Below are 18,747 nucleotides of genomic sequence, written 5' to 3' on the forward strand. Positions count from 1 at the left end.
GAGACAAGATCAGGAATGAGGTGATACGAGACATGGTAGGAACAAAACTAGTACTACAACACATAGAACAACTGAGGATCAAGTGGTTTGGACACCTCACACGTATGCCTCTGAACCAACCAGCTCTTCGGGCATACAACACCAAATGCTCTGGCTGGAGAGCCAGAGGAAGACCAAGACGGCGCTGGAGCAACTCAGTGGCAGACACCCTCAGAGCCCACGAGATGTCCCTCTTCCAGGCCACTCGCCTTGCTGCAGACAGACAACTGTAATTCCCCGCGACGCCCACCAGTACAAGCGGAAGGAAAAAGTAAAGTAAGTATTAAAAAAAAAAAAAAAAAAACTCACAAAAAATATATTTGCCTGAAGATGACACTTTTGTTGCCGTGTGTTGTTTTCAGTGTGCCAAGAGCATGCTGCACATGGGATCTCAGTTTATCGTCTCATCTGAATGACTAGACGCTCAGTTCAATTTTCCAGTCAAACTTGGGAGAAAGGGCTAGGCTGGGTATCAAACCCACACCCTCACAAACACTGTATTGGCAGATGAGCATCATGATCATTCTGTCACATTCCTCCTTGAAGTAGATGTGGGAAAAACGCACCTGAAATGGCTCATCAGGCAGGGGGAAATACATGCATATACAAATACACATGATCATCTGTGAAGCCATCAGTCAGAAAAAAAAAATCCTACCATTTAGGCAAAGTGATTGTTTGTTTTTAATGTTAGATAATTCATATATCTGCCACTAACAGTATCTTCAATGCTGTTGGGTTGACCTTCAACATACAAAAAAGATACACGACAGTTTGCAAATCTTTTCCCCTTGGTTTTATTAAGCAAAGTGCATCAGCATACACAAATACATTACACATAGTCAGATTCAGTTCAATTCAGTACACAGTACATATATTTAACAAATCATAAAACATATGAAACTTCATTGATGACATCAGTCAGAAACAGATGGGAAGAAGGAATGGAAAAATAACTAGATCACAAATGTGCATACACACACACACACGTGGAAAAATTCCCACATGTCCATGCTGACAAAACTGCATATAAACTCATAAACAAACACAAACATGCACAGAAACTGAATGTAATAAAATTATGAAGAGTGCATCATTCATTCATTCTTTCAACATGTCATTGCATTTTGTCCCTCAGGCATAGCCAACAAAAACTGATGCTCATTTTCTGGCTGCAGTCTTACGAACATCCTCTTTTTCTGTCATCATACACAGCAACAGTCTCTCCTTGAGATCTGTACATTGCACTGAAACGTACATGTTTGTAAACACAACTGAAACCAACGCTCATACTTACGCCCACACACACTTTGCAGGCATTCACAGACCATTCCATCTGGCACATAATGGAGTCAGCCTGACACGAGTTTAATGCAGAAGCTTGTGGAGATCAGATTCTCACATTGTCCAGCCTTGCGTTAACTGAATCCCTCTGAATGTGCTTATACTATTTTACACTCGGATTTATTTCATTGATACATCTTTCTCATACATACAGAAATCAACTTTTCCTTTGCACTCATTTTTGCCTTTCAGAAACTGTCTTATGTCTTTCTTACATTGGCACATTACAATTTAATAATTATAGATACACAAACAAACACACATACACACATGCACACAGACATAGACACAGAGTCAGCATCTTATTTTGTCTTGCCAGGCAAAGTAACTGGAAGCAGATCTTTTGCGGGGAAGCCGTGACTGACAAGCAGAATAATCACCATGGCAAGGAATGGTGCCAGAACCAACCACTGAATGTCTTGCAGTATCAGCTGATTGAACCTGCAGACACACAGTCATTTATTTTCTCCTTAATTTTAAAACACAATAAAGTAAGAAAAATAGATACAGTAATCACAATCATTGGTCAAGGTAAAATAATCATTTGTCAAATAGACTTCAAAACCAACTCATCCTGTTTGAACGAAAATCCCAAGCTGAAACTGAATCTGCACATACTTCATGATTACCGAACAGAACCAGTTTCTTTGGTGGAAAAACAAATGACAAAGCCAAATAGTTTTATTCGTGATTGTTTCACTGAAGGTCATGTAATGTAATTATAATGGAATACTGCTGCTGACATCAATTGAGAAAGAATGAGTTTTAGTGTGGCTGTGTACTGGGGAGTTCAGGAGAATAATTCACTATGCCAACACATCAATGTGGCAAAAACAAAAAACGAAAACAATAAATAAATAAATAAACAAAATTTTAGTTTTTGTCCCATTCTGAAACAAATATGTCTTTCTTTGAAATAGAGAAAATAGGCTAACATAATTTCATCACTTCTAAACTCCAGCCATACTCAGAATATACTGAATATACTGATGGTGGCATTCAGTACCATGTCATGTCAATAATGACAACAATCATATCAACAGGAACTACTGACTATCACATTACACACATAGCACACGGGCCCCCACCTAAATGACATGGAGTCAGTGGCCACTATTCCCTGCTGATTGGTCAGAACCACAGTCACATGACCTGTCCCTGGCTCCGACCAGGTGGGCACTGTCAGCTGATATTGTCCTGGCTTGCTATACTGCTGTCGGCCTAACATGTGACGGCCATAGTATACCTGAAATCACAGCGCAAATTGATTTCAACGCAGAGCCAATCAGTCAGGGAAGAAAACATCACAACCCTCATGAAAAAAAAACAAGAGGATGAACAAACTGATGCTAAATGTGAAAAAATCAAAGAAGCAAGATGACTATGCTGAGTGTGTGTGTGATGTGTGTGTTGTGTTGTGGTGTGCGTGCGTGTGTGCGTGCATGCGTGCGTGTGCATGCGTGTGTGTGTGTGTGTGAACCAAAGAGAGATAGAGGGGATCTTAGTATAAATGGTGTAAAGCTGAAGATAAATTAAGCTAGAAAGTATAGGTGGTATGAAGCTGAAGATAAAATAAGCCAGAACATGACATGCAACACACACACACACACACACACACACACACACATACAGAACCAAGATCACACATGCTCACAATACGTATCTCTCAGAAGAGAGTTACTGACCACAAGATCATATTTTTGTTGCTGATGAGGTTTGGATCGATCAGCTATCTCAAACTCCAGAAGAAAAGAACTGCCCGTGATTTCCCCCTGGTCCCTTGTTTTGGCTGCAATGTACAGCTGGGGCTGGAACAGTAAGGACATTGTGTGATCCTCAAATAGGGTGCTAACAGTCATCTCATGATACCTCCTCCTTTCAGGGGTCTTCACACATACTCATGCACTTACACTCACTCTACACACAATCACTTAAAGTACAGAAATACTGAAGTCTACTACTACAACAACACCTATTACTACCACTACTATTATTACTACACACACACAAAATCTAAAAATCTCAATCAACCAACAGAGATTGATTTATCTACAATTTACAAATTATTGCTTTTATGTTTAAACTTAACTGTGATACAGACAGCTGGCCAGTCTTCTTTTTTTACAATTTACTCTGCTAAAATCTCTGTTTTCCTTAAAAACATGACAGCATGAAAAGGAGTGAGATCCCCCCCAAAACAACAACAACAACAACACACCAAAAAAACCCACACATTTATCCATGACTTTTTATTTGTTCATCTTTTATCAAATCTTTCACTTGTTTTACCTTCAAGTCAGTAAAGCTGAAGTCATTGGCAGTTTTCGTAGAGCCAGGCCAGGCAGTGAATAGTATGTTCTTCCTCTTGGAGTCTTCAATCAGATTCTCTACAGAGTTTTCTAACACAGACCCCAGGCAGATGATGCTGCCATCCTTGGTGGACACCAGCAGCTCCAAGCCCTGTCTCCATGGCAACAGATCATGTGACAGCACCTCCACCAAGGAAGATTCTTCCAGTGTGATATGTGTTTCACACGAATGGTCGCCGGCAATGATGTACAGGCTGCCATCATCTGCTACAAACACCTGCAGACAGAAGAACTGTACTGCATGTCTGCAAACTGATCAGTTTGGGTTATTGAAGCAGCTTTCCAGAGTTCCTGAATTCTCTCAAGAAACTACTTTAGCACTTCATCAGCAACGGATTCCACAGTCAATGCAGTTTTGAATAAAACTTCACCTCAATGAGAGGTTGTAGATTTGAATCATAACTGTACATGTGTTATTTTCTAATGATAACACAACAGAACAAGAAAAGAAACATCACTTCAACACAGTTCTTGTTCTTAATATCAATGGATTCCCCCCTCATCCCAGCTCCCAAAATACCAACTTCCAATTATGATCACACAATATTTCCCTAAAGATTATGAAGGTATAATTTTTGAAGGACTAGTATATCACAAAGGACAGAAAGAACCAGGAGAAATCTTACAATGTCTGGAGGTCCCCTGGTTGTTCGAAAGTGAGTAACTAACACGTTGGCTGCCACACGTTTCCCTGTCTTCACTGGCCACTTGGGTAACAATGCTCCGTTGGTGCCATTCAGCACGTAGATGTCACTGGTAGAAAAAAATGTTATCATCTAATTTTGTTTCCGTTCCCTTTGTGACATTCAACACCTAAATGTCACTGTAAAGGAACAGGATATAATCAGTGGTTTTTTTTGGGGGGACCTGGGGTGTTTTTTTTGGTTGTGTGTGCGTGTGTGTGTGTCACTGATGTGATGCAGATCATATTCACATGAGCAGAGTGTGTGTGTGTGTGTGTATGCTTGCATGTGTGTGCGTGACTGCAAGCTTGAGGGAGCGTGTTTATTTGCGACTGTGCAAGGATGAGTATGCACATAAGCATGCACGCAAACACAACTCATGCATCCGAGTCAATGGAACACTGGTTCATACTCACCCTTCATTTGTGGGCACAATGACATCCAGGATGCCATCTCTGTTGGTGTCTGCGATACGAGAACCTGGGCTGCTAGAGCCTGAGATCTCTGACGTCCAAACTGTTGAACCGTCACCACGGAAACACAGGACATTGCCACTCACATCGATTGCAATTAGCTCCAGGCGGCCATCATTGTCAACATCAGTCACAGTCACCTGAAAGAAAAAGAAAACAAAAGCTTCTTTTTCAGCAAGAAATAGTATGGTAAAAGTATGCTGTTTACACACACACTATTGTATTATTAGGATTCACAATATCCTCACATTGGTGTGTAAATCTAATACAAGCCACATACATAAAAAAATGCCTGTGTAGACCGTTGTGAAAAATCTTCCAAGTACATATGCATTTACATATATGTACATATGTACACACACACGCAAGCATACAAAATGCAAGAGACTGAACAGGGAGACAGAACACTAAAGAACAATTCACTCAACAGAAAAGCACAGTACCTGTCCATGCACGGTGTTGAAGGACAGAGGAAAGGAGGGGCGCTGTGTGCCTGCCTGCCTGAAAACGGAGGGGGTGAAGGCATGGACACTGCCCGTCGACAGCCCCACCACCACCTCCAGTTCACTCCCATCACCATCCAGATCCACCACCGTCGGTGAAAACAGGTTGAAGGCCGGGAAGTCTGACAAAACCTGAGAAAACCATTTAAAGACATGAACATTTCTCCTTTCAGTTGTTAATGCTTTTTAAAATCTTTTTGCTGTTGTTCTTTTAATCAAAAGGACATTAGATTGTTGAATTTGTTTCTTGATACTTATATACATATATGCTTTAGAAATATAACAATTCCTTAAAAAAAAATTTTTTTAAAAAGCTAACAATTGTGTTGTCCACAAAAGTTCAGGCCCATTGCAGATTATGGTTTGGTGGCTTGCCACCATGTGTTAATTGCTCATATTCTTTACAAGATCAAGCTTCACATGATTTATGAAGTAACTGTATGCCTTGGTTGGAAAAATGGAGCAGTTCTTTTCCAGTATGTCATCAAAAAAACCCACATTTTCTTCAATATAAATTTTGATCAACAATCTTTACTGTGTACTGGAAAAGGGAAAGAAGAATATGAAGATCAACAGAACTTCAGAAGTGTACCAAAACCATCAAACCAAAGTTTGCAAGTTTAAACACTGGGCAGGCTAAGATAATCTGAAAGGTGTACAGTCAAAATCTAACAGCAATCCAGTATTTCATTCTTAAACACACTTACCCATACACACATGCACACGCACATACACACAAATATACACAGTAACAGCAAAGGGTAGAAGAGACAAACGTGGCATGGATGTCAGTTTCAAATGGAAGTGTGATGGGCGCAACAGCCAAGTGGTTAAAACGTTGGGCACTCAATCTGAAGGTACCAGGTTCAAATCCCTGTCACGGCACCGGGTGGGTAAAGGGTGGAGACATTTCTGATCTCACAGGTCAACAGATGTGCAGACCTGCTAGTTCCCGAACCCACTTCTTGTGCATACGCATGCCGAAGATGAAATACGCACGTTAAAGATCTTGTAATCCAAGTCAGCGTTCGGTGGATAATGGAAACAAGAACACACCCGGCATGCACCCCCCACTGAAAACGGAGTATGACTGTCTACATGGCAGGGAAAAAAACAGTCATACACATAAAAGCCCACTTATGTATACAAGTAAATGTGTGAGTCGCAGCCCACAAACACAGAAGAAGAAGAAATGGAAGTGGTAGATTTATTCTCAACCTGAGCAAAGAAGGAAAGATACCTGAGTCAGTTCTAAGTAGAAGGAGGCAGACACTGTAGCATTTCTGTGATGGATTCTGGACTCATACAGTGCTGTCAAGTTGACAATGCTTATCCCACCCACCAAATACTTGTTCGCATTCTGTGGTGGTAAGCTGCACAGTACAGAAATCAAGTACATATATGATTTAGAACATCAATAAGCTTGTTATGTGGCAATCTTCCATGTAAAGACAATCAATCACAAAAAATAAGGTAACAATGTTATGAACTGAATGTAAAAATCAACAAGGTAAGATGAGAAAAGCACAACTGCATTAAAACATCACAGGCACATGATCAAAACACAACCACACAACACAGAACACCTGGATCTGATCATTAGTTCAGAGCCAGCACTTACTCATAATCTTCCTCCACAAACATGTAGGTGGTGGGTACAACCAGCTCCTCCATCACACCATCTCTGTTCACATCAACCAGGACAGGAGAGGCAAAGACATGTACATCCACACCCAAGTGATCAGGGCCCTGCAAATGACACCCTGACCTGTGAGGTGCACATATCTATTTCACAGGTGAAACAGCTTTACCTTTCAGATTCCCTTTTTGCAAGCTGCAGGACCAATGATGGGGAATGTGTATAGGGATGAGAGGATTGGAAGAAAGGGAAAACAGAAAACCATCCAAACTAAAACTAAAATAAAATTATGGAAAGAACAGGATTTATTTAGCTTCAGTAATCAGTTACAACATATACCTTTAATACTTTTTTCCTGAATATGGTCAAGACTTGAGAACACCACAACACACACACACACACACACACACACACACACACACACACACACATGATGCTCATGCATATGCACTTACATTAATACATCAACACACAGACATACAATGTATCACAGTCAGTTCAAACTTACCCCTGTCTCTGAGACATATTTGGTGATATCTTCAAATGGAACAGTGATAGCACGCTGATGCCAGTATCTCAATACATATGCTTTGGGAAGCTGTAAGCAGACATAAATGACATAGATACACATATGATGATATACATTATACACATAAACATCAATGCGCGAACACACACACACACACACACACACACAGAGACTCAAACATTCAGAAATTAATGACATATTCAGTATTCAACTGGCAAGTCCATAATTATAGATGAGCAAACACACACGCACACACACACACACACACACACACACACACACACACACATTCATATTAAATCTCATGAAGCAAATAATATACTATGATCCAAAAGTAAGCTCTAATTTAGTCTAAGTAAACAAAAAGCTGTTCATGAAAATTTACACAAGTATACAAAACTATCAATTACCTGATATAAAAATTGATTGAGCATAAGTCCATCATGACGGTAGAACATAATCTCCCCTGATGAGCTGACAAGAAGAATGTCCAGAACACCATTTCCATCAATGTCATACTGAAAAAAGCACACAAATATTACATTACACATTTCTTAAAAACTGATGAATACATCAAGAACATGCATAATTTGTCATCAAACTGGTGACTAGAATTAAAAAAAAAATAAAAAGATTATTACCCTCTGAGAAACAGCAATACTAACAACCCAGCAAAAAAGACACAGTGGATCATAATGAAAGAATAATTTTGTTGTATAATTTATGATATGAATAGTACTTGGAAATGGCTTCCTAAGGCTGTCGTGGTCTCACTGCTCTATAAAATGCTCCCAAGGCATGCATTTCAAACAGTCTCTGTCAAAGCCAAGCTCTTGGCCTCCACTTGGTGGAGACATTTCCACTGACAAGAAGGGGACAAAAACAAACAATGCTGAAGATGGATGTACTGGGCCTCCGTGACGCATAACGGCAGTACAACACAACCACGCTTTGTGCATGGACAACCTGACATCTTGACTGGGGTGTCCATCTGATGAATGAGAAGAAGTGGAAGAAGTATCAAGACTAAACAATAGTTAGCTGGTGGTGGTTGTTTTTTTTTTTTTATATCTAAGAGAAAGTGCGATCATGTTCAGTGGTTAGCATGTCACATCTACTGTTCATGAAGTAAGCCTATAGGTAGTTCTGGTTCACATCTACTGATCTAGCTGTTGCAGCCAACCAAATATAACGCTGGGATTAAATTTATTATAAAAAAAAAACAAAAAAAAAACTGACTGGAGAATTGAACAAGAGTGACAGTGACACTAGCCGGTCACCCACCTGCAGAGGGCTGGCATGGAAAGTAGTGTCTAGGTTGTGAAGAGGCCAATGTGAGGAGGGCAGAGCCTTCCCGCTGCTCCCTTCCAGCACTGTGATTGTTTCGCTGAAGGGTACTGCCACAACCTCCAGCATCCCATCCCCATTTACATCAGCTATGAGTGGGGTGGAAGCAAAAGGTGAGCTGCCGATGTCAGTGTGCCACTGCACTTTCAGGTTATAGTGGCATCTGTAAGGATGACAGTTTGTGAAGAAAGTGATTTCTCCAAACTGATCTATATGATCTATAAATTATTCATATTTCTTATCTATTCTTTTCTTTTTTCATTCCATTTTTCTTGTTGGACAAAGGATGAACATACATTCACTTACATACACACAAAGCAATGCAAAATAAACAGATTTATGTTTGACTACAAAGTCATTTGCTACAAACTGCTTTTCTTTGTCTACAGCCATACAGGTATTTAAAAAAAAATTATTTTGTGAAAAATGAAAGATTCTTAACATTTTTCACTGTGAAGAACAAGAGACATCAAACAAAAAGTCTTTATCATAACATATATCACAATGCCTTTTAACGCTCACCAAGGTCAACTCCAAAATTAAGCATGCTGTGTACTTATTTTCAACTACAAACATACATACCCCTATAACAAAAAAACAAAACAAACACCCATAGTGTTGATGACTGTATCTGTGTCTTCTGGTAGCTGTCTTATATGACAGACTGACACAGAAAGCAGTTAAGAGTAAAGTTAACAACTTACTGTAAACTACCTTGTAATTGCCCATCCCCCACTTTGGGTTAAAAGCTGTGCAGATGATAAAACATCTTGTAAATTATGAAAAAAACAAAAACAACAAAACCAAAACAAAACAAAACAAACAAACAAACAAAAAAACAACAACAATTAAAAAAAAAAAAAAAAAATTAAAAAAAAACCTGAGAAAATTACCATGAAAAAGTGATAATCCAGATTGATTGGGAATGTGTTGCTTTACAAAGCAGAGCAGATTTTGATCTAGAAACAAAGAACAGAATGCCTGCATAAGATGTCAGTTTAGTTCAGTTCAGTTACTCAAGGAGGCGTCATTGCGTTTGGACAAATCCATATGCTCTACACCACATCTGCTAAGCAGATACCTGACCAGCAGTGTAACCCAACGCGATCAGTCAAGCATTGAGAAAAAAAGAAGAAAAAAAAAGACTGGTGTCAATGTGTCATTAATAAGCCAAGTGAGAGCATGATGTTCCATGATCCAGTGCTTTGTGTCAGGAGTAGCTAGTGTTTTGTTTTCCCTTCCACTTTCTGTCAAACATACATGTGCTCAGAGAGTGAGCAAGAGAGAGGAGAATTTGGTGCAGAAACACACCTGAATAATTCCCTACTGATAATTAGTGATGCAGTGAGTTAATAATAATAATAATAATGGATACTTATATAGCACACTATCCAGAAATCTGTTCTCGGTGCTTTAGAAAACACTTTTGTTTACATAACACAATACATCGATGTTACATACACACACCAAAATGTGATTGACACACACACACACACAGATGAGATTTAAAAGATGCATGGGAATCAGAATGATGGAGGCTATCAGGGAGCTTGTTCCACATCTTTGGCAATTGAAAAGAAAACGATCTGTGTCCATAGGTCTTACTTCTGACGTGAGGTATCCTGAGAAGTCGAGTATCAGAGGAAGAACGGACCTGGCATGACGGAGTATAGATATGGAAGAGTTCAGAAAGATACTTGGGGCCAGATGCGTTGACTGCAGAAAAGGTCAGAGTGGATAGCTTACACTCTATTTGATCAAAAACAGGCAACCAGTGGAGAGACTGAAGGAGAGGAGAAACATGGTCAAATTTAGAAGTTCTGCAAATGAGTCTGGCAGCATTATTCTGAATTTGTTGAAGTCTGTCTAACAGATATTTGGGAAGGCCAGCCAAAAGAGTTGCAGTAATCCAATCTTGAGAGAACCAGAGCGCATACAAGTGTCTTGGTTGCATCAGTTGAGAGATAGTGGCAGACAGAACTGATTCTATGCAGTTCTAATTAGGCAACTTTACAGATATTCGAAATGTGCTGTTGAAAGGAAAGAGACTGGTCTTGGATAACACCAAGACTGCGAACAGAAGGAGAAAGTGAAACAGGTGTGCTACTGATCAGAACAGAATCAGGAAAGGAAGGATGATGACGAAACTTCTTTAGACAGGCTATCATAAATTCAGTCTTATCATCATTTAGTTTCAGCTTATCAAGTCATCCAGTCTTTTAGGCCAGCAATGCACTCCCGTGTTTGAGTCACCAGTGCATCAAATTCAGCTATGAAAGCTGACTGATAAAGTCGAGTGTCATCAGCAAAGCTCTCATGTGCTATCCCATGATGACTAATTACATCCGACACAGGAGCCGCATACAGCATGAAAAGAACGGGACCTAGGACGGACACCTGTGGGACATATATTTTAAATTTAAGGCAGACACACTAGAGTATCTACCATTTACACACACTTTCTATGTGCGATCTGACAGGTAAGACGTAATCCATGCTAGTGCAGTGTCATGAATACCAATGGAAGTTTTAAGTCTGTTCAAGAGGATACAGTGGTCGACAGTGTCAAAAGCTGCTGACAAGTCTAAGAGAGAGAGAACAGATATCTTATCCTCATCAAATCCAGAAAACAAATAATTCACTATTCTAAGAAGGGCCATTTAGCAGCTATAACCACATTTATAAGCTGACTGGTAAGAATTAAGTAAACTGTTTTGTTCCAGATGAGCTAAGACTTTATTTATTTATTTATTCATTTGTGTAAACTTATCTATTATTTATTCACCTTTTTTTTTTCCTCAAGGCCTGACTAAGCGCGTTGGGTTACGCTGCTGGTCAGGCATCTGCTAGACAGATGTGGTGTAGCGTATATGGATATGTCCGAATGCAGTGACGCCTCCTTGAGCTACTGAAACTGAAACTGAAACTAAGACTAAGAGCTGAGACAATATAATCTTTTCCAGCAATTTTGATAAAAATGACAGATTTGAGACTGGTCGGTAAGTTTTCAAACAATTATGATCCAAAGATGGTTTCTTGATGAGTGGACGTACAACAGCAGATTTAAAGCTTTCAGGTAAACAACCAGACAGTATGGAAGAACTGATGACACGAGTAATATGTGGCAGTAGAAGTTTGAACATCAATTCATTCAACCAACAAAGACGACGGGAGTTAAGGAGAAACTTTTCATGCATGGAGTTAATGCCCAGCCAGTACTGTATGGTGAAACATCATTGGAAGGACTTCTGCAAAGGGTAAAGTACTCAGTTAACGCCATCCCCCAACTAAGGGTGAAGTTTAACAACGAAGAGGAAAATGAAAATAAATAAATGACAAATATAGTGCTGCGCTTTTCTCTTGATACAGTGTTTGATTGCAACCAAACAGTGAAACACATACTTTTTCCTTTGAATCTTTTCAGCTTCAAATTTAGAACCAATTGAATGTTCATCACAACTGGCATGGTTGCTGATAGACATAAAAACATAAATGAAACCAACAATAAAGCCGGTTTTAATTGAAGCAGACATCTTGTGTATCAAGGGAGATAATTGCAATAACAAATAATCAACTCAGTAGCCCTCTTGCTATTGGCTCTCTTGACAACCATTCTCCAATCATAGGAAAGAACACATGAACCAGAACACAGGGGAAGCCACTCTTACCAACAAAAGCAAAATAGTTTATGACAACCGAGAACATGGATCCTCTCTTTCTTGCCTTCAGCTATTTTAGACGAAGAAAGTTCAAGGAGAGTGCTGATATCTGCACAAAACTTCTGGAGAAGAACCCCTATGACCAGGTACTTTTTTGTAAAGCGTCATGCGAATTCCTTATCCCGCTTCACATAGGTTGTCAAAGATTTTCAACGGGAAGATATGGTTTTGTCTTCAACTTGTCTGTGTGATTACTGAGTACCAAGCAGCTAAAGTTCTTCATTTTCTTCGTATAGTATCCAAAAAGTATATGTTTGTTTTTTTGATACTCTGTAGGTTAATCCCTGCAGAGCTGACAGAAAAAAAGTTCTCAGGTGGGAAGAAACAACTATTGAAAACAACTCAAAAGCCAGGGGAACATGTAGTTCCACTGACAAGAGGAAAAACTAAAGTAATGTGGTTTTACTTTTAGACTAGTAATAACCATTTATTTGATTGGTTTAGCAGAAAGAGTTTTGTCAACATTGCAGGTTCTCAAGTGTGTGTGTGTGTGTGTGTGTGTGACAAAACTAACATTGATCAAACACATTTCTAAAACACCAGTTTCAAGGAAACTAAAGTTAACTGTTCTAAAAGTCAAGACGTTATTTTTTTTAATTAAACAGGTCAGGAAAGAGGAATTGTAAATATTGATAAGGAAATATGCATACATTTGCACTTACAGATAAAGTGTACCAAGTTCAGTTCAATGAACAAATATTTCTTTGCTTCTTTTAGGCATGTATGGCACATTTTTTTGTGTGATAATAACTGGAAAATTGCTATTGTAATGAAAAATGTTATAATTGTAGTATGTTGTTATATAAACTTAACATGAGGAAAAAATGTTAATACCATATGTATGCATAATATATAATGATCTATCCTTCCCTACTTATGTACAATTAGAAGCCTGAGATTGAGAAAGGAATCATTATTTGCCATCTGCACACACATGATAGCTGATATTGTACAATCTGACTGCCTATTTTTTGTATCTGTACCCAGGCGGCATGGACCCTGAAGACACGTGCCCTGACAGCCCAGGTCTATGTGGATGAGGTAGATGTGGATGAGGAAGGGATAGCGGAGATGTTGATGGATGACAATGCCATTGCCAATGTGGCCAGACCTGGAACCTCGCTGCGCAAGCCTGGAACCAGTAGTCAGAGTGGGCCTACCCAAGGCGTCAGGTCAGTTTTTGTTTGATTCTTTGTTGTGTATGTTGTTTTTGGTTTTTTTGTCACTGGCTGTTTTGTTGTTTTTTGTTGTTGTTGTTTTTTCACATCTTTTTATTTCTTAACATTTTTATGATAGCATGCTTACGAAATATTAAGCTTGTGAATTGTAATCCATATGTCTTGATAAAGTAAGAAAAGAAAACGAAAATTGATCAATTTGATGTTCTGACTTGATGTCTGATTATTGAGTTTGTCAGATGTTGATGTTTTGGATGGTATATTTTCAACATACATGATTATCACACAGTATTAGCATTAATGTTTGCCCTTTACTGCTTTAGTCGGTAGTTTAGGTTTGATGTTTCAAAGGCAAAGTAATTATTTCAGTGGCAGGAAATGAGAAAATTTGCAAGTGTATTCTGTGCACAGACCCACAAGTCAGTCAGGTCGACCACTAAGTGGCTTTGTGCGGCCTGGTACCCAGGGTGGACGACCAGGTACCATGGAGCAAGCCATTCGCACCCCACGTACTGCACACACTGCCAGGCCTGTCACCAGCTCTTCTGGACGATACGTGCGACTGGGAACTGTAAGCTTTCCCCCCCTCCGAAATCATTTTCTTTTCTATTACCATTGAGAGAGTCTGGCTCTATTGTGAATAGACTGCACTGAAGAGATGAATTTTGACAGAATAGTGAAAATGCGCCCCACTTGTCCTCCTTTTTTGTTGTTGTCAGTAATGATTGCTTAAAACAGGAAATCTAAAACACTGTGCCAGGGTAAAAGCGATAAAGAATTACAATCTGCATGGTTTTAAAAAAGAAATAATGTTGTTTCTTAAAATCCGTATTCCTATCAGAAGCAAATACATGGGTGACATCACATGTTTATGTTGCCTACATACAATTGCTGATTGCCATTTGAATTTTTACAGAAGATTTGTTCATTCAGTAGCAATACAAAATTAGGCCTTTGTTCCTTGAGGAGACTGGTCTTCAACACTCGAGAAGACTGACTGGGCTTTTTTCCTGTGTCTGATATAGCTTAGTAAATCAGCAGCATTCATTCCAAACACCATTTACACCTGTCACAACATAAACTATACCTAGGAGTGGGCAGACAAGACTTGTGACATCTCACTGCTGGTGTGCAGAACATTTATGTGAAGATCTGCTGGCAGGCAGTGACTAAATGATAGACGTTTTTTTTGTTCATTGAAAAATAAAAGGCAGTTTGAAGAAAATTGGATGATAATTCACACCAACTGACTATACTGTTCATTTGTTTAGTGCATGAGTGAATGTAGATACTTATACTATATGACAGCATGCTAGTCTGTTGTTGTTTTTTCCTTTATCATATACAGGCCTCCATGTTGTCGACACCAGACGGTCCGTTTATCAACCTGGCACGTCTCAACTTCTCCAAGTATGCTGCTCGACCCAACTTGGCCAAAGCACTCTTTGAGTACATCTTCCACCATGAAAATGACATCAGGAACGTGAGTGTATTTTTCATCTGCTGTAATTGATTTTTTCTTTTCTTTTCTTCCATAAATATTTTTAGTTCGTTGATTGTGATACAGTACTGAAGGTATTCTCTTTGAAGAGAGAACAAAAGAATCGCTGACAGATGTGCATATTGCACAGCATAAGATTAACATATTTTTTTAATTTGAATTACAAGCTTGTTTCTGAAACTGATGTCTCTGCTCAGAGTATAGAGTTGTCTTCCCTGTTTGACAGCCTGAAAAAAAAAGAGAAAAAAAAAGAAGAAGAAAAACAACAATATAAGATGAGATAAAGTGAAGCCTAACTCAATGACACAGGAAATGAATAATGTCAGTTGGCTCTACCCAGGTGGGCAGCGTGTTGTGTAAATGACTGTGTTTGTAAAGTGCTTGAAGTTTGGTCTCTAACTGAAGACAGTCACAAAAGAATATTCTCAGTAAGAATAATAATAGTGCTGGACAGGCCCTGGAGCTGGCAGCCCTGGCAACAGAGTCCAATCAGTTCAAGGACTGGTGGTGGAAAGTACAGCTGGCCAAGTGTTACTACAGGTCAGTTCTGACTATAAGTCTCCGTTGTGTGTATATGTGTGTCTCTGTATATATATATATATATATATATGTGTGTGTGTGTGTGTGTGTGTGTGTGTGTGTGTGTGTTAGGCATTGTGCACCTCAGCATATTTGCAAACATCATAATCTGTGTCCATAACTTTGATGCATCATTTCATTTTGTATGAGAGGGAATACACACCCACACTCACCTCCCCACCCCCCAATATATATCGATATATATATATATATATATATATATATATATATATATATATATATATATATATATATATATATATATATATGTAAGAGAGAGAGAGAGAGATGTCGAGATATGTATATGGAACCAAACTACATGTTGCTTGCATTTTCTCTGTCTCCCAACTTAATGGTTTCATTTGGATTTCCTTTCCACTAATTCCTATCCTCATGAGTAAATATAAAAGTACAAAATTTGAAAGTGTCATTCACATCTTTAAAGTTTTAGTTTGAGTACTTGGTATTTATTTTTACCTGAAGGTCCAGCATTTCACTCTTTAAGAATTTTTTGTGTACATTTTGACTGAACGGACATCAAAATGAATCAATGAGCATGAAATATTCAACAGCAAACAAGAATGGAAACTGCTGTTAAAAGGCACACACCTTTGAGTTACTGCTCTTTAACATTTCAGCTAGCATGCAGGTGAATAAAAGGTTTAAGTTAAAACCAAATTAGAGTTAAAAAAAAAAAAAAGATGTTAAACCAGAGTAGAGTGCCTTTCTCTAGGACACAACAGCCAAATTGAAACAAGGCCTCAGTCCTTGGTAATTGGAGAACACCAGATCAGAAGTCCAACACTCGACCAGTTCTGCCACAATGCTTCTGTATAAGAGGTGCATGTTAACAAACCCTGAAACTTTCTATTTAACACACACACACACACACACACACACACACACACGTATACATATACAGAGAGAGATAGAGAGGGAGATGCACCATTGTGTTGAGTATTGGGTGTACCGCATTTCTTGAGTAAAAAAAAAAGCCAGACCTCAGATCCAAAATTCACTGGTGGACAGGCTTGGGATGTACCGTGATGCGGAGAAGCAGCTCAAGTCGGCCATCAAACAGCAGGAGGTGGTGGACACCTTTCTCTACCTGGGCAAGGTGTATGTGCGTCTGGACCAGCCCCTCACTGCCGTGGAGACCTACAAAGAGGGCCTGGAGAAATTCCCTGGGGAAACCACACTGCTCACTGGCATCGCTCGCATCTATGAGGTGAGTTCTGTGTGCTTTTGTGTTGGTGTGTGGGCATGAAATGTTTTGATGTGGTTTTGTTACCTGCTTGCGTAGCGCCTGCATGTGCACAGCTGCAGGGTTGACGTTTGCTTGTACATTTATAGAATATTCTGCATTCTTGTTTAAAGGTTATTTTGCCTTTATTTTGCTTATAGATGATTCTGCCTTCACCTTTATTTGTAAGATTTTTATTTGTTGGCGCTGTCTTCGTTTCACTGGATATACTGCACATACAGAAAAGACAAGGGAAATTTTTTTCTTGGTTTTAATCCTTTTACCCTATTTTAGCTTTTTAAAGGTCTGGGTTTGGGGTATTTTAAGACTATACAGTGCTTGTGAATGACCTGTATAGATTAACACCATCTCTGTTCTTTTGTGTTTTTGTGTAAAAGTTTTCTCCCTTGGAGTACCAAGCCTTGGGGGTCTCTTACGTGTGTGTGTGTGTTTGATCAAATCATGTTTGACACTTTGGGTCTTTAACTTTTCACTGTGGCATTAAATACTTGGCATAAATGATATTCAAAGAGAATAATGATTGATATGAAAGACTGAGGATGATTTTTAAAAAGATTTTCAATTCTGTTTATTGACCAAATGAACATGTCACTAAAATCTTGTTTGCTCAGTAACGAAAACTTTTGATCAGTTTCCTTGATTTCCTAGGGTACATTCATGGCCAGAAACTGAAGATCATAATTGCGTAGGAGACTTCATCAGCAGAAGGGGCAAATGCTTGTGCAGATTTGAACTGAGGTTGTTCAAATACTTCACTGATATGTAGTGTACAGTATTGCATAACTTAAGCTTCTTACACCTTAACCACAACTGTATTTGTTATTTACCACTCTTCACATGACATCATCGGCAAGGTGATGTTAGTACACAAACAGTGTAGATTTCTTTATTCAGACTAGCTCTTGAGATAAAAGTTGGAAACCTTTTTGATATTATTCACTGAAATAAGGTATTGTGAATCTTCTCTGCTATAAAAAGAAAATCCTTGCTTACACGTGTCATTATAATATCAGTGTTTGGTGGATTTTTTAAACGAAAGCATTGATAATAATGAGATTGACTTTATAGATTTTTTTTTTTACATATATTCAGTGCTAGTAAATGGTTCTTTTTCTTTGTTCATCTGAATTAATTATCTGGAACACTAAATGCCTCTGTGAGAGTGTGTGTGTGTGTGTGTTTGTGTGTGTGTGTGTTTGTCTGCAGAGTGTTGTTAAATCAGGTAGTTAATCCTTTCCCTTTGCCATCCATGTGATTTAAACTGTCAGTGTGTGTGTGTATATGGCTGCAGGGTCTGACAGAGATGGACAATGCGGTCAAGTTCTACAAGGACGTGCTGCATTTTGACAACATGCACGTGGAGGCCATTGCCTGTATCGCCACCCACCACTTCTACACTGACCAGCCAGAGGTGGCCTTGAAGTTCTATCGGTATGCTGGTCTGTGTGGATGAGTGCGAGAGCTGAATGGTCAGAGCGTTAAGAGTTTCTGTCTGAGAGTCTCCAGTTTTAATCCCGTCAGTGTTGTCTGGAGGGTTATGGGTGAGGATAAGTCAAGGGGTTTTAATTCTGAGGTAAAAA

The 18,747-nt window shown here is 39.0% G+C and overlaps 2 protein-coding genes across 2 annotated transcripts in view; one reads left to right on the top strand and one right to left on the bottom strand.

The window, feature by feature from the left end:
- Positions 1-826: 826 nt before the first annotated feature.
- Positions 827-12,467, bottom strand: LOC143281614 (uncharacterized). Its single transcript, XM_076586862.1, has 13 exons — positions 12,329-12,467; positions 8,864-9,089; positions 7,990-8,097; positions 7,559-7,648; positions 7,033-7,160; positions 6,652-6,784; positions 5,352-5,543; positions 4,852-5,048; positions 4,379-4,505; positions 3,673-3,969; positions 3,069-3,191; positions 2,472-2,629; positions 827-1,824 (listed from the first exon to the last, which is right to left on the bottom strand). The coding sequence occupies exons 1-13, from the start codon at positions 12,457-12,459 to the stop codon at positions 1,686-1,688; spliced, it is 2,049 nt and encodes a 682-aa protein (XP_076442977.1). The 5' UTR covers positions 12,460-12,467; the 3' UTR covers positions 827-1,685.
- A 147-nt stretch (positions 12,468-12,614) lies between these two features.
- Positions 12,615-18,747, top strand: part of LOC143281615 (tetratricopeptide repeat protein 8-like) — a 94,842-nt gene continuing 88,709 nt past the window's right edge. Inside the window, exons 1-7 of the mRNA XM_076586863.1 lie at positions 12,615-12,731; positions 13,633-13,817; positions 14,235-14,394; positions 15,172-15,306; positions 15,779-15,864; positions 16,933-17,131; positions 18,459-18,598. Coding sequence (XP_076442978.1) covers positions 12,615-12,731; positions 13,633-13,817; positions 14,235-14,394; positions 15,172-15,306; positions 15,779-15,864; positions 16,933-17,131; positions 18,459-18,598 — 1,022 coding nt within the window. The remainder of the gene's footprint in view (positions 12,732-13,632; positions 13,818-14,234; positions 14,395-15,171; positions 15,307-15,778; positions 15,865-16,932; positions 17,132-18,458; positions 18,599-18,747) is intronic.

This window comes from Babylonia areolata, chromosome 4 (genome assembly GCF_041734735.1).
Source record: "Babylonia areolata isolate BAREFJ2019XMU chromosome 4, ASM4173473v1, whole genome shotgun sequence".
NCBI lineage: Eukaryota > Metazoa > Mollusca > Gastropoda > Neogastropoda > Buccinidae > Babylonia > Babylonia areolata.

What these genes read in the sequence shown, in the direction of transcription:
- LOC143281614 (XM_076586862.1), bottom strand. Translation starts at nt 12,459, where the DNA reads ATGTCTGCTTCAATTAAAACCGGCTTTATTGTTGGTTTCATTTATGTT. An exon ending in ATTGTGCCCACAAATGAAGG is followed by an intron (nt 4,506 to 4,851) that starts GTGAGTATGAAC and finishes TTTTTCTACCAG; the next exon opens with TGACATCTACGTGCTGAATG. An exon ending in TCAGCTTTACTGACTTGAAG is followed by an intron (nt 3,192 to 3,672) that starts GTAAAACAAGTG and finishes TTACTGTTCCAG; the next exon opens with CCCCAGCTGTACATTGCAGC.